At 53.4% G+C, this 11,342-nt stretch overlaps 3 protein-coding genes across 3 annotated transcripts; 1 reads left to right on the forward strand and 2 right to left on the reverse strand.

Annotated features, from left to right (window-relative positions):
* Nucleotides 1–1,940: 1,940 nt before the first annotated feature.
* On the reverse strand, nucleotides 1,941–2,411 carry GUITHDRAFT_154291 (hypothetical protein; the record flags this gene model as incomplete). Its single annotated transcript, XM_005826711.1, has 2 exons — nucleotides 1,941–2,219; nucleotides 2,268–2,411. A coding segment is annotated over one exon (261 nt), but the record flags the coding sequence as incomplete, so codon positions are not given.
* A 2,608-nt stretch (nucleotides 2,412–5,019) lies between these two features.
* On the forward strand, nucleotides 5,020–5,912 carry GUITHDRAFT_158374 (hypothetical protein; the record flags this gene model as incomplete). Its single annotated transcript, XM_005826712.1, has 8 exons — nucleotides 5,020–5,038; nucleotides 5,168–5,213; nucleotides 5,306–5,357; nucleotides 5,397–5,465; nucleotides 5,508–5,626; nucleotides 5,668–5,719; nucleotides 5,763–5,810; nucleotides 5,856–5,912. The coding sequence occupies 8 exons, from the start codon at nucleotides 5,020–5,022 to the stop codon at nucleotides 5,910–5,912; spliced, it is 462 nt and encodes a 153-aa protein (XP_005826769.1).
* A 68-nt stretch (nucleotides 5,913–5,980) lies between these two features.
* Nucleotides 5,981–10,730, reverse strand: GUITHDRAFT_114039 (hypothetical protein; the record flags this gene model as incomplete). The annotated part of the gene is made up of 40 exons (XM_005826713.1): nucleotides 5,981–6,022; nucleotides 6,077–6,119; nucleotides 6,165–6,231; nucleotides 6,284–6,323; nucleotides 6,374–6,429; nucleotides 6,519–6,563; nucleotides 6,607–6,637; nucleotides 6,681–6,715; nucleotides 6,756–6,797; nucleotides 6,851–6,895; nucleotides 6,952–7,009; nucleotides 7,072–7,133; nucleotides 7,181–7,223; nucleotides 7,308–7,350; nucleotides 7,404–7,462; nucleotides 7,504–7,557; nucleotides 7,616–7,678; nucleotides 7,732–7,756; nucleotides 7,803–7,851; nucleotides 7,903–7,960; nucleotides 8,004–8,046; nucleotides 8,095–8,135; nucleotides 8,188–8,218; nucleotides 8,281–8,350; nucleotides 8,402–8,546; nucleotides 8,598–8,675; nucleotides 8,731–8,817; nucleotides 8,862–8,944; nucleotides 8,998–9,049; nucleotides 9,095–9,178; nucleotides 9,240–9,281; nucleotides 9,358–9,447; nucleotides 9,492–9,548; nucleotides 9,615–9,668; nucleotides 9,712–9,792; nucleotides 9,841–9,935; nucleotides 9,985–10,041; nucleotides 10,085–10,129; nucleotides 10,178–10,264; nucleotides 10,700–10,730. The coding sequence occupies 40 exons, from the start codon at nucleotides 10,728–10,730 to the stop codon at nucleotides 5,981–5,983; spliced, it is 2,313 nt and encodes a 770-aa protein (XP_005826770.1).
* Between the last annotated feature and the right edge of the window lie 612 nt (nucleotides 10,731–11,342).

Raw genomic sequence — 11,342 nt, forward strand, 5'->3', positions numbered from 1 at the left:
TGCGCCTCAACGAAGAAGGTCGCCAGAGGGGTATCGCGTCTAAGAGATGTTCAGCATCTCGCTGTGGACTGTGTGCCTGCCGGTTCAGCTTGTTCCTGCTTTGTTTTGCTTGAGGCACTTTTTACCTTCTGCCAGTAAATCCTGTGCGTGTTCCTGTTATTCCTCCTGCATGCTCCTGCTGCTTGTTGCTTGATTGCTTGACCCTTAGTCTGCTTGTCTGCGCGGCTTCGCGCTTGGGCTGGCGATGCCGCGTCTGGGTGCCAGCAGTGCTGGTTCTTTTCGGGCTTGTGTTTTGTGTGTGATTGTGCAGCTTCTCGCTGTGCGCTGTGTGCCAGGAGGTTTAGCTTGTTCCTGCTTTATTTTGCTTGAGGCACTTTTTACCTTCTGCCAGTAAATCCATCGAGCCTCCTGCATGCTCCTGCTGCTTGCAAGTTGCTTGATTGCTTGACCCTTAGGCTGCTTGTCTGCGCGGCTTCGCGCTTGGGCTGGCGGTGTCCGGGGTCTGCTGACGGTTGCCAGCAGTGCTGGTTCGTGTTTGTGCAGCTTCTCGCTGTGCGGGTGAGTGCCAGGAGGTTTAGCTTGTTCCTGCTTTGTTTTGCTTGAGGCACTTTTTCCCTTCTGCCAGCGAGAAGCTGCACAATCACACACAAAACACAAGCCCGAAAAGAACCAGCACTGCTGGCACCCAGACGCGGCACCGCCAGCCCAAGCGCGAAGCCGCGCAGACAAGCAGCAGCCGAAGGGCCAAGCGATCAAGCAACAAAGAGCCTGCAAGAGGAATAAAATCCCTTAGACGCGATACCCGGAAGCCTTCCGGGTATCAAACAAACAGCACGGACAAACAAACAAACAAACAGCACGGACAAACGAACAAACAAACAGCACGGACAAACAAACAAACGAACAGCACGGACAAACGAACAAACAAACAGCACGGACAAACAAACAAACGAACAGTACGGACAAACAAACAAACGAACAGCACGGACAAACAAACAAACGAACAGTACGGACAAACAAACAAACGAACAGCACGGACAAACAAACAAACATTCCCTTCAAATTTCAAAGTGTTAGCAAATTTTTTGGATGTGTGAAATCAGATTGGTTACATTTTATAATCAGACGCAATGGGTCGGGCACGCATGTCGCGCCAACGATGATTGTTTCCTGGGGTTGCAACACGCATAAGCCCACAATCAGCTGCGTTGAGAGGCATCGAGACTAGAAGAAATGGAGATAATATGTCCTCCAATGAAAACATTGACTTTCAAGATGTGCCACCTTCCAGTTTACATAAACCCCTGTTCTTGAAGATTCAAAGTTCCTTCCTATCTCAACTTCAGAGTTCGATTGAAGTTCGATGGACAAATAGCACCCTGGGCTTACGGGCTCTTTTAACTCCTGGTTGTTGAATCCGCTATCATGAAGATCACGATGATCTATGCCAGGTTGTTCACAGGTGCGTTTCCGCTTGGCAACAAATAGCAACGCTTAGCAGATGTGATTGTTTACACATCCTCATTGTCATCCCTATTGTGATCAGTAGAGTTTCGATTGTCTTAGGTGAAAATTCAAACCTTGTTGCCAACATGATTCATTTAGGATCCTGACACCTCTGTTTCGATTTGCATGCAACATCATTCTATTTGTTTGCATCTCCTTCTTTTGAAAAGTGTATCTCAGAGTGTTATACGGTCTACTGTGACATCCTCCCGAAGTTCCTCCTGTCCATTGCGTGCTTTGTGTTCTGTGAGCCGCTACTACCAGGACAGTGCTGCTTCAGAGCTGTTGTATACAAGGGACCACAGTAATCACCATCATGGTGAAGCATCTTTTATTTGTTGGCAAATAAACAATCTTCAGAAACTGTTATTACGCAGATTCAAGTTTGCATGACTGATACAGCCTCTGCCTACTCTATATATCGCTTGATCCCTGGTATCACAGCCTAGATGTCAAACATGCAATACTATCTCGGAGTGTGCAAGACACTTTCCTGAAATTGCATGGTTGGAGCAATTGCGAGAAAGGATTTGCAGAGAGAATAAGCATTGCTTCATCAACATCATCGGCAATGCCGCAGTAACACGATGATACGATTCACTGCCGTGATTATCAGCGTAGAAAGGAATCTCATATCGACACGTCTGAAGCAAGCATCTGATACAAACGATTATCTTTTTAAAACTCTGAATATCGCCAACCATATCATGTACCTGCCATTGTCCAATCAGCACATCTACAGTGTTCCCGATGCAACTCACTGGCCATATAGGTTTGTGCCACGAAGGATACCGTAGACCATGAGACAGAGAGAAACACAAGGTAGACACTGTTTCATATGATGTTTTTGCTTACCATCACAGTTTCAAAATACATGCTGAGATCGGCGGTTGCTATGCCATCTTCTGTCCATTCTGAAATTACACTTGAACATTTTGAATGAATCGTCATTGTGCAAGAATTTGAATTTTTTGCTCAGCTTTGACATCATCTTCGGCCTAAGCTAAGTGATCTAAGTGGTCTTAGTGCAATTTGAGGCAGCGTGGTAATGATAGAGATGTTGCATTGGCTTTATGTTGAGGAAGAGATGTTGAGTTCAAATCTCTTGCTACTTCTTGAATTTCACAGAAGAGACCAAGTCATCACAAATAGACAAGTAACCGTATCTTCGTCGGGCCTGCATATCAATGCATGGTTAGATTCGAAGTCTCACATTGTTCATTATCGTCCTTACGCGCGTCAATGGGACAATCTCACCATCTCTTGTTCGTCGAGGGAGGGGGGGGCTGGAGTGGAGACAAATGGGGGGACCCCCTACCCATCATTTTCCCATTTGAAATTGAGAGACTGGGGGGTAGAGGGTGAACCTTGGTCAAATTCGAAACGTTGAACCGTAAAACTCGCAACGCTCGAGAGTGTGACCCACCCTACGCGACAACGAGGTTTGGAATGGAAATAATGGGGTCAAAGGCGTGGCGATTCAAACCCACATCGCGGCCACCCCCCTCGAGTATAACTCTAGCTCAGGTGGGTGCTGTTATCCACATCCCTGGGATGTGGATATCGCCCACCTATCAGCGCCTCACTATGCAGCTGACGCTGCAGGCGCTCTTGTCTGGTGCCGAAGCGCATGACGCCCTTGCGGGCGCAAGCACTTCTCGAGCCCGAGGACAGCTCCTCCTCGGACTTTGTCGAGCTAGTACGGTCGCCCGAGTAGGAGTCTTCGCCGGAGGTCTCCGACTCCCTGAGGCTCATAACCGACGGAATACTCCAAGTTTGTTAGACTTGTACTAGTCCAAAGTCACGAGACTTGTACTAGTCCAAAGTCACGCAGATATCACATCGACCTTAGTTGTAACAAGACAGTTTTTGCTCAAGACCGAGTTTAATGCACACAAAACTTAACCAGAATTGAGGAGCACAGTGAGACTCTCCGATAGCCCAAGCACATGATCAGTCCCGGGCAGACATGAGAGGACCCGGCTTTAGCAAGACGGCTAGGAAAGCCCCCTCTTCGTCACACACGCTAGATTGGCCGCCTCGCCACGTAAGTCGTCTTGGTTTACAGGAGAGTTTTTGTTAACTCGGCGCTATCTGACTGGCACGGCTGGCATACGCCGAAGTTCCATCACTTCATGTCGAGTCAAGACGCGCAAGCCATCTCCAGCTGAGCTCCGCCGCAGGCTTCTTCCTTCAGAGGTCATCTCCGTTTCTCCCGCGGGTTCACTGCCCTTTGTCCGTCCGCGGCCTCTGGGTGGGGCATCGTCGCCTCTGCTTGAGGCACTTGTTACCTTATGCAAGTAAAACTCAGATGTCGAGACCGAGGATCCCCGACTGTATCCGTGACCGTGACGGAGCACAAGTTTGTTAGATCGGACTTATACTAGTCCAAAGTCAAGACCGAGTTTACTGATGCACACAAAGCCAGAATTGAGGAGCCCATGAGAGATAGACTGTATGCTAGGATGTGAAACCCAAGCTACCAGACATGAGGGGACCTTAGTACGTATGAACTTCGGAAGATAGCGCCGGGCAGTCGACTGTCTGCAGTCCAATCCCGTGTTTCGCCGTGTGTTTGCGCCGCGTTTGTTGCTGTGGTCCGTACACCACTTTTGTTGCTGTGTGCTCTATGCCTGTCGGTTTTGCTTGTTGCTGCTTACTCGGCCCGGCATCGGCCGCCCGGCGGCCCGCCGGGCCGGCCGCGGAGCCTCGGACTCTCAGCCGCTGAGCGCGGCCCGACGTTTCCGATGATCCGGCGGGCCGGCGGCGAGAACAGTCTGAGGCGAGCTCAAAACAAGAATTTCAAAAGAGAACGCGTCCAACAAAAATGTTGACGTAGAGAGAGGCGAGGGAAGGGGAGGAGAGGGGAGAAGAGGAGGGGAAGGAGGGGCAGAAAGATTAGGAGAGAGGAAAGGAGAGGAGGGGAAATCAGGGGAGGAGAAGATCATGAAAATCAGTGGAAGAAGCAGGGGCATGGAGTAGGCATAGAGTAGCGATCTCAAGTACAATAGAAGCGGCAGATGAGTTGGATCAACAGAAGAGGCTGAAGGCAGGAAACTTCAGGTGCTAACGATTCTTGATAGGACATCGATGGTCTGTGTGCACGAGGAGTTTAGCTCTCGTCTCCCTTGCGCCTCTTCCTTCCATGCCATCACGATCTCAGCCCATTTCCTTCTCTCCTTCTCTGCAGTTTGTTTGTTTTCTTTCTCCTCATGGCCTCTTCTCGTCCTTCGCAGGCTTCGCTTCCCCGCAAGTCAGGCATCCTTCCAGCTCCCCTCACCAAGCGGAGGAACTCTCCCATGCTTCCCGGCGCTGCTTCCTCACCCAACAAGTCTCGCCTGAGGGACAGCGGGCAGTCCTCCTCCTGTACCTCGCTCTCTCTCACTCGTTCGTCGACAGGATCAGCAGCCCGTCCATAAAATTAAAGGAGGCGAAGAAAAGTCGCCAGCAGGTGCCAGGCGAAGCGAACGAGACTGTCTGATCAGCTCGCAGGAGGGAGTGACAGAGGAGCAGATGCAAGAAATCCGAGAGGGTACATCCCCTCCTCCCTCCTCCCTCCTCCCTCCTCCCTCCTCCCTCCTCCCTCGGTTCTCCTTCTGTTCCCTTCTTCCTTCTTTGTCTCCTTCCACGTCTTTGTCAAAGGCGCTTACCGCTGGTGAAGCTTTCGAGCTCTTCGATGCAGATGGATCAGGCAAAGTTGATGTAAGGTGAGCGGGGAGGGGAGGGAGGGAGGGACATGCAGACAGAGTGCGAAGGAGGGGGAGGGGAAGAGGGAGATGGTGTTCTGACGAGGAGGCAGAGAGCTTAAGATCGCCATGCGAGCTCTGGGGTTCAACGTGAAGAAGGCAGAGGTGAACTGAGCGGCTGTTGCCTCCTCTCATGCCCATTAGGTGCGGGAGATGGTGGCTGAGCTGGGAAAGGACGAGCATGACACTGTTGACTACGACGAGTTCGTGAAGGTGACAAGAGGTCTGAGGCAGCTGGGGATGAGCTGGTGGCAGTTGATGTCGCGCAAGATGGCGACGCGAGACACGCGGGAAGAGATCCTGAAGGTGTTCCAGCTGTTCGACGACGATCGGTCCGGAAGAATCTCCTTCGCCAACCTCAAGCGCGTCGTCGGGTAGGCCGAGGATGGCAGGGGCGGAGGTGAAGAGCTCGCAGGATGGTGGGGGAGCGCATGACGGACGAGGAGATTCAAGAGATGATCGACGAGGTTTTGGCTGCCCCTCTAGTCCTGCGCTGCTGATTGCGAGCAGGCTGACAGAGATGGAGATGGAGAAATAGGAGAGGAAGATTTCTACAGGGTACGAGGGATGCGGAGGAGCAGCCTGGTGATGGTGATGGTGCAGGTCATGAAGAGGAGGGGAGCGAGTGCATTGGATTTGTCATCGGAGGACGAGGATTAGCAAGCGCTGTTGTTCAGCTCTTGAGCTCTTCTTCAGCTCTTGTTATGTCTATCATGTCTGTTGTGCCTTCAAGAGTTTCTCTCCGACAGGTTGTTGAAGCGATGGATGTCCTACCAAACTGTTAGAATCCCCTCCCCCCCCTGCCCCCTCCTTTCCTCCCTCACCTGAATCTTAAACTCCGGCACTGAGAGAGATCCGGGCTTGGGCCTGCGGGTTCTCAGTCATCAGCTGGCCAGCATCGCCAGAGCTCACCAGCGTCCCTGGTCGAGCATGTCCCTGTCTTCCGGCGACACCACCGCATGCTCAGCACCCCAGCAGCCTGAGAGCGAAGTCATGTGCCATGCAAGGAGGGCGGCGAAGAATCCTCTGACCCCGCTTGAGGGTGATGGTATAAGGGATCCCGTCCTGAATCTGTGGCGTGTCAGCCATGGCCAGCTGTTGAGAAGCCTCGGAAGCCTCACCCCATCCTCAATGCGATCGCGAAGGAACTTGATGGTGACACGCGAGCCACGAGGACCTAGAAAAGATGAGGAAGAAGCGAGTCAGTAGATGGGGAAGGGGAGGTAAGAGAGAGCAGGAGGTGGGAGGGAGCAGGATCAGCTTCACCCGCGATCCTCGTCCTGAGGTCATCGAGCGACATCTCGTTGGTGGCTGCCGGTTAGTTAGATCCAGGATCCAATCCAGTGGCTCTCACGGATTCCGTCAACCTCGAGGACGACGTCGCTCTGCGCAAGCATGAGACACAAGCAGCAGAGAGAAGAGAAGGACCTTGCAGATCATCCCGCAGAGATCGGCGGAAGAGCCTGGGAGCCTAAGACGAGTCGACAGAGCAAGTTGCAATACCTGTCAAGATTGATTTCACCCTAAGCGAAGCAGTCGACCCTCCTGCAAGAGACATCGATCAGTGACTTGATCTGCTTGGTAGAAGCTAGTCCCACCGGTGGGAAGCTTCTGCTTGATCTCCTCGATCTCACACCCGATCCCTGCCGCTCTGATCAGTTTCGGCTCATCCTCCGCCTCCTCCTGTGCCCTCGAGTACCGCAAGGGTTGGGCAGCGAGTAGAAGCGGTCAAGCTCGAGCTTGTAGTTGTCTCGCTCCTGTATCAAGCCGCAAGGTGAGGAGAAAGAGGAACAAGATGAAGGACAGAAGAAGGAGCAACCTGAGTAAGGAAGTGAACATCTTCGTTGATGCGACGCTCCAGGTCGGCCAGCTTCTGGGCTCCTAGAATCTGCGGGTCAAGGAGGCATGCCGTTCATGCCTGACAGCACCCGCAAGCTTAAGAGCGTTCATCTCCGTCAGCAGCTGCTCGATCTGAGCAAAACCATGGTGAGGAGAAAAGTGAACAAACAAAATGGAGGAAAGAGAACAAGAGAAAGGCGAGTAGGGAGGGAAGACCTTGTTATGCGCCTCCAAGTATTCACCCCGCATGCGCTTCTCACTAGTTGACGACTCGTCAAGGCAATGATCAACAGGACCGTGACATCACGATACCTTAAGGTCAACCTTGCGACCTCAGCCTTGAGCTCTTCCACCATGTCCTCCACGTTACGCTACATCCTCGTCATCCCCTCCCTACCCGTCCCCTTCTTACCTTCTCCGTCGACAGCGACAGCACCTTGGCTTTCAGCTGGGGAATCGCTCCCACCTGCCCCGCCCATATGTCAACCTTCTAGCACGCGCGAGGGGAGAGGAGCCGCCAGCACCTGAATCTTGAGGTCTGCGAGCTGAGCCTCCAGCTCTTCGATCTTCATCTCTCTCTCACGCAACTTGATCGCTCCGCGTCAGCTGCTGCCAACACACGCTCGCACAAGCTGCTTACTGCATCGCGCGTCTCGGCCAGACTCCTGCTGATGGCGTCAGCTCTCCCCGCTGCTCCTCTCTCGCACTCACTTGACCAGTCCCGTGCATCGCTCGCCCACATCATGCAGCTGCTTCTCCGCTACGGCCGCGGTCGTCAGCTGCTCCCTCCCTCCCTCTCTCATTGCATCACCGATCTGACGGTCTGCTCGCTCGCGCTGGAGCTCGCTGGTCGTGTCCTCGTACTTGGCCTGGAGACGAGCGGGTGAGGAGCGACGAGAGACGCGGACTCACCTTGAGCTCTCCGATGGACTTCTCCAGGATCTGCTCACGATCGCTGACGGAAGGCATCAGCTCAGCCTTCCCCTCTCCTTCTCCTCCTCACCGTAGGGGCTGCAGCTCCATCTCCAGCACGCGACTCGCGCTCTAGCAGCAACACACATGAGCTGCGCTACGTGGAGGGGGCAAGCAGCATCACCTGAGCGTTCTCAGCCTCCACCTTGGCCTTGCTGTTGGACGCAGAGGCGGCACGAGGGTCAAGCGGCAGCGCAGGACGAGGAGGCGAAGTCACCTCAGCAGCTGCTCGAGCTTGGCGAGGTCAGCCTTTTGACGCGAGGTCTCGTCGCGGAGGAAGGTGAGCTCTGTCGCAAGGCTGTCACTACACCGCGAGGCGTCCAGGAGCTCTCGGGTACCAGACTCGAGGGTGCTGCACTTGGCTTCTGTGGAGGCCTGGGAGGGGACGGCACGGTCAGCGGACAACAAGACGGGAGGCGGCAGAGGGCGGGAGGAGCTACGAGCGTCACACACCTGCGAGGACTTTGACTTCTTGACCTCCGCCTGCATCCGACGGCTCGTCAGGTCACCAGCCCCCCGTCGAGCGAGGGTCACCTGGAGCTCAGCGATGACTGCCTTGCGTGACTCTACTTCCGCTTCAGCGCGGGCGAGCTTCTTCTTGCAGTCCTCGAGCTGTCAGGATGAGTGCGGGTGAGGAGAGAAGGAGAGGCGGCGGGCGAGCTGAGACCTGGCTGGTGACCTCGACGAGCTGAGTGGAGGTGGCAGTCAAGGACTTGATCTTCTCGCTAAGCTCGGCCAGCCGTGCCTTGCCATTCTGCGTCAGAATAGTTTTTATGTTTTGAGTTACGAATCTCAAACCTTTAGGGTAGCATTATCATTCTCAAACTCCTTTCGCAGATGAATCTCTTGAATGCTTTCTTGCTTGGACTTCTGCTCTCGCTCTGTTGCAGCACAACACTGTCACCGACTCCTCCTTCCTTCCGCTGACTCTCACCTTCTGCTGTCTTCCGAGCAAGCTCCTCCAGCTGCGCTGCCTTCTTCGCTGCCTGGAATAGCGACGTCAGGTAAGTTCCTTGCCCTGGAGCCCGTACTTCAGCTTCGATCTCGGCCTTCTTTGCGCGTTCTTCGGCTTCCTTGATCTGCCGCAGGAGGACTTCGATCTTGGCCTCAAGGCGCTGTCGACACATCAGAAGGAGAGAGGAAGAGAGAGCAGGGGGGGGGGAGCAGGGGCGATACCTGACAGTCACCCTTGACTCGGTCACGTTCGTCTTCGACGACCTGGAGGAGGCGAGGGTCAGAACATGAAAGAAGGGGGAACGATGTATTGACTGCAGAAGTTCTGGCTGTGAAGTACCTTGATCATGCTCTCAGCCTTTGTTCTTGCAGCGATTTCCTTGCGTAGCTTCTCGTTCAAGCTTGCGATCTCTTCTTCGAGAGAGTGGATCTAAGCATCATTGGTGAGTCTCGTCAACCCAACATGAGCATCACTTTGCGTTCCAAGCCGTCGTACTTCCTCTTCCACGAATAGATCTCCTCATCTCGACCCTAGACAGAGAGCTCAGCAAGGTACGAAGATCAGCAAGGCTCTGCCAGCTCTGCCGGCACCCTCACCTTAATCTCGGCATGAGCTCGTTGCAGCTGGTCATAGAGAGCCCAATAACCCGCCTGGTTGCCTGCCGTCAGGTGAATCTTTCCTGCAGCTTCTCACGTTTCCGCGCTCCAGCTTCATCTTCTCTCTCGATCCGTCGGAATGTTTGACCTCGAAGTTGCAGAACGAGCCGCTGGGGCCCTGCGGGAGAGTCAGGTGGGTACTGAAGGACGCCGAGACAAGAGCCACCATGAAGAGCGCCTTCACTCGATCCTTCGACATCTTCGTCTCTTGAATACTCTCGTTCTCCACAGTAATGATCTCATCACCGGGGCTGAGCTGGCCTGCACATAGACAGCGTGACCGACAATGCAGGATGGCAAGGAAGGTCACCTGAGCGAAAGGCAGTCCCATGTGCGATGATGTCCTTGATAGTGACCACGACTTCGCCTGCCGCTGAGGTCACGGTGAGAGAGAGCTCGTAAGCTCATACCGTCCTTTTCCTCTCTCTCGAAGATGATTCCAACTCCGTGATCTCCTGCTGTCCCGTCAGCTCTGAAATGCCGCAGCATTGCAAGATGTCTACCGTTCAGAGGGTTGACCTTATGGTCAGCCCAGAAATCCACATGGTTCTTGTTGTCATCACCATCATTCTTGACCCACTTGCTCGGATCTGCATGACTAGAGTGAGAGGAGCATCCCTTGAAACTGTTCGCGTGTATGTCTCCGAAGAAGGATCAACTCTACGTCATGATCCGATTCCTCAAGCTACACTACATCAAAGTGTTGGTCTTGTGTGATTCTTCTTTTTCTTCTTCTTCTCGCTCTTCTTCTTCTTCTCTTCTTCTCTTCTTCTCTTGTCTTCTCTTCTTCTTCTTCTTCTTCTTCTCTTGTCTTCTTGTCTTCTCGCTCTTCTCTTCTTCTTCTCTTCTCTTCTTCTCTTCTTTCTCTTCTCGCTCTTCTCTTCTCTTCTTCTCTTCTCGCTCTTCTTCTTCTCTTCTCCTCTTCTCGCTCTTCTTCTTCTTCTTCTCTTATCCTCTTCTTCTCTTTCTTCTCTTCTCGCTCTTCTCTTCTCTTTCTTCTCTTCTCGCTCTTCTTCGCCTCTCACCGTTGTTCCATGTCGCTGACATCGTCGACATTGCCGCGGTCCTCGACTGATAACCCCTACCCTTTCCCCACTCTACCCTACCCCTCAGGATCTCTCATCCCCTCTGTGTACACCCCCACCCCTACCCCCACACAGACCTTGATCAACCCAAGGAATCACTGTCGAAATCCGGACCCCTACCACCCTTCCTCCCAGTCGACATAGCCACCAATATAAAAATTGATCCCCACCCCCACCCCCCTCAACTAGTCAACATCCATTAGTAAAATCTCATCATACTTCACCCTACCCTATCCTCCCCTACCCTACACTTGGACACAAGGACCCCACCTACTATCACAGCATTCTCCGAACCCTCAGTACCCACCCTAGGATACACCGAGACAGTTCCTAGCTGATGCCACCCACCCACCCCCTAACGACCCCTCACTCACTCCTGCACCCCTTGCGTCCTATGAGGCGCAGAGGAGAAGAACACCACCCCACCCCCTGGTGAGCCTCACGACCTTTGGGACATTTCTGGTACCAAGGGGTTCAGTCCAGGACTACCTTCGTCAGGTCATTTGGGGTGGTCAGGAAGGGCAGGGGTCACTAAGTAAGACAAATGGTGGGGTGGGGTGGTCAAAGCGGAGCGACGATGTCG

The sequence above is a fragment of the Guillardia theta genome, assembly GCF_000315625.1.
Source record: "Guillardia theta CCMP2712 unplaced genomic scaffold GUITHscaffold_72, whole genome shotgun sequence".
NCBI classification, from domain to species: domain Eukaryota; class Cryptophyceae; order Pyrenomonadales; family Geminigeraceae; genus Guillardia; species Guillardia theta.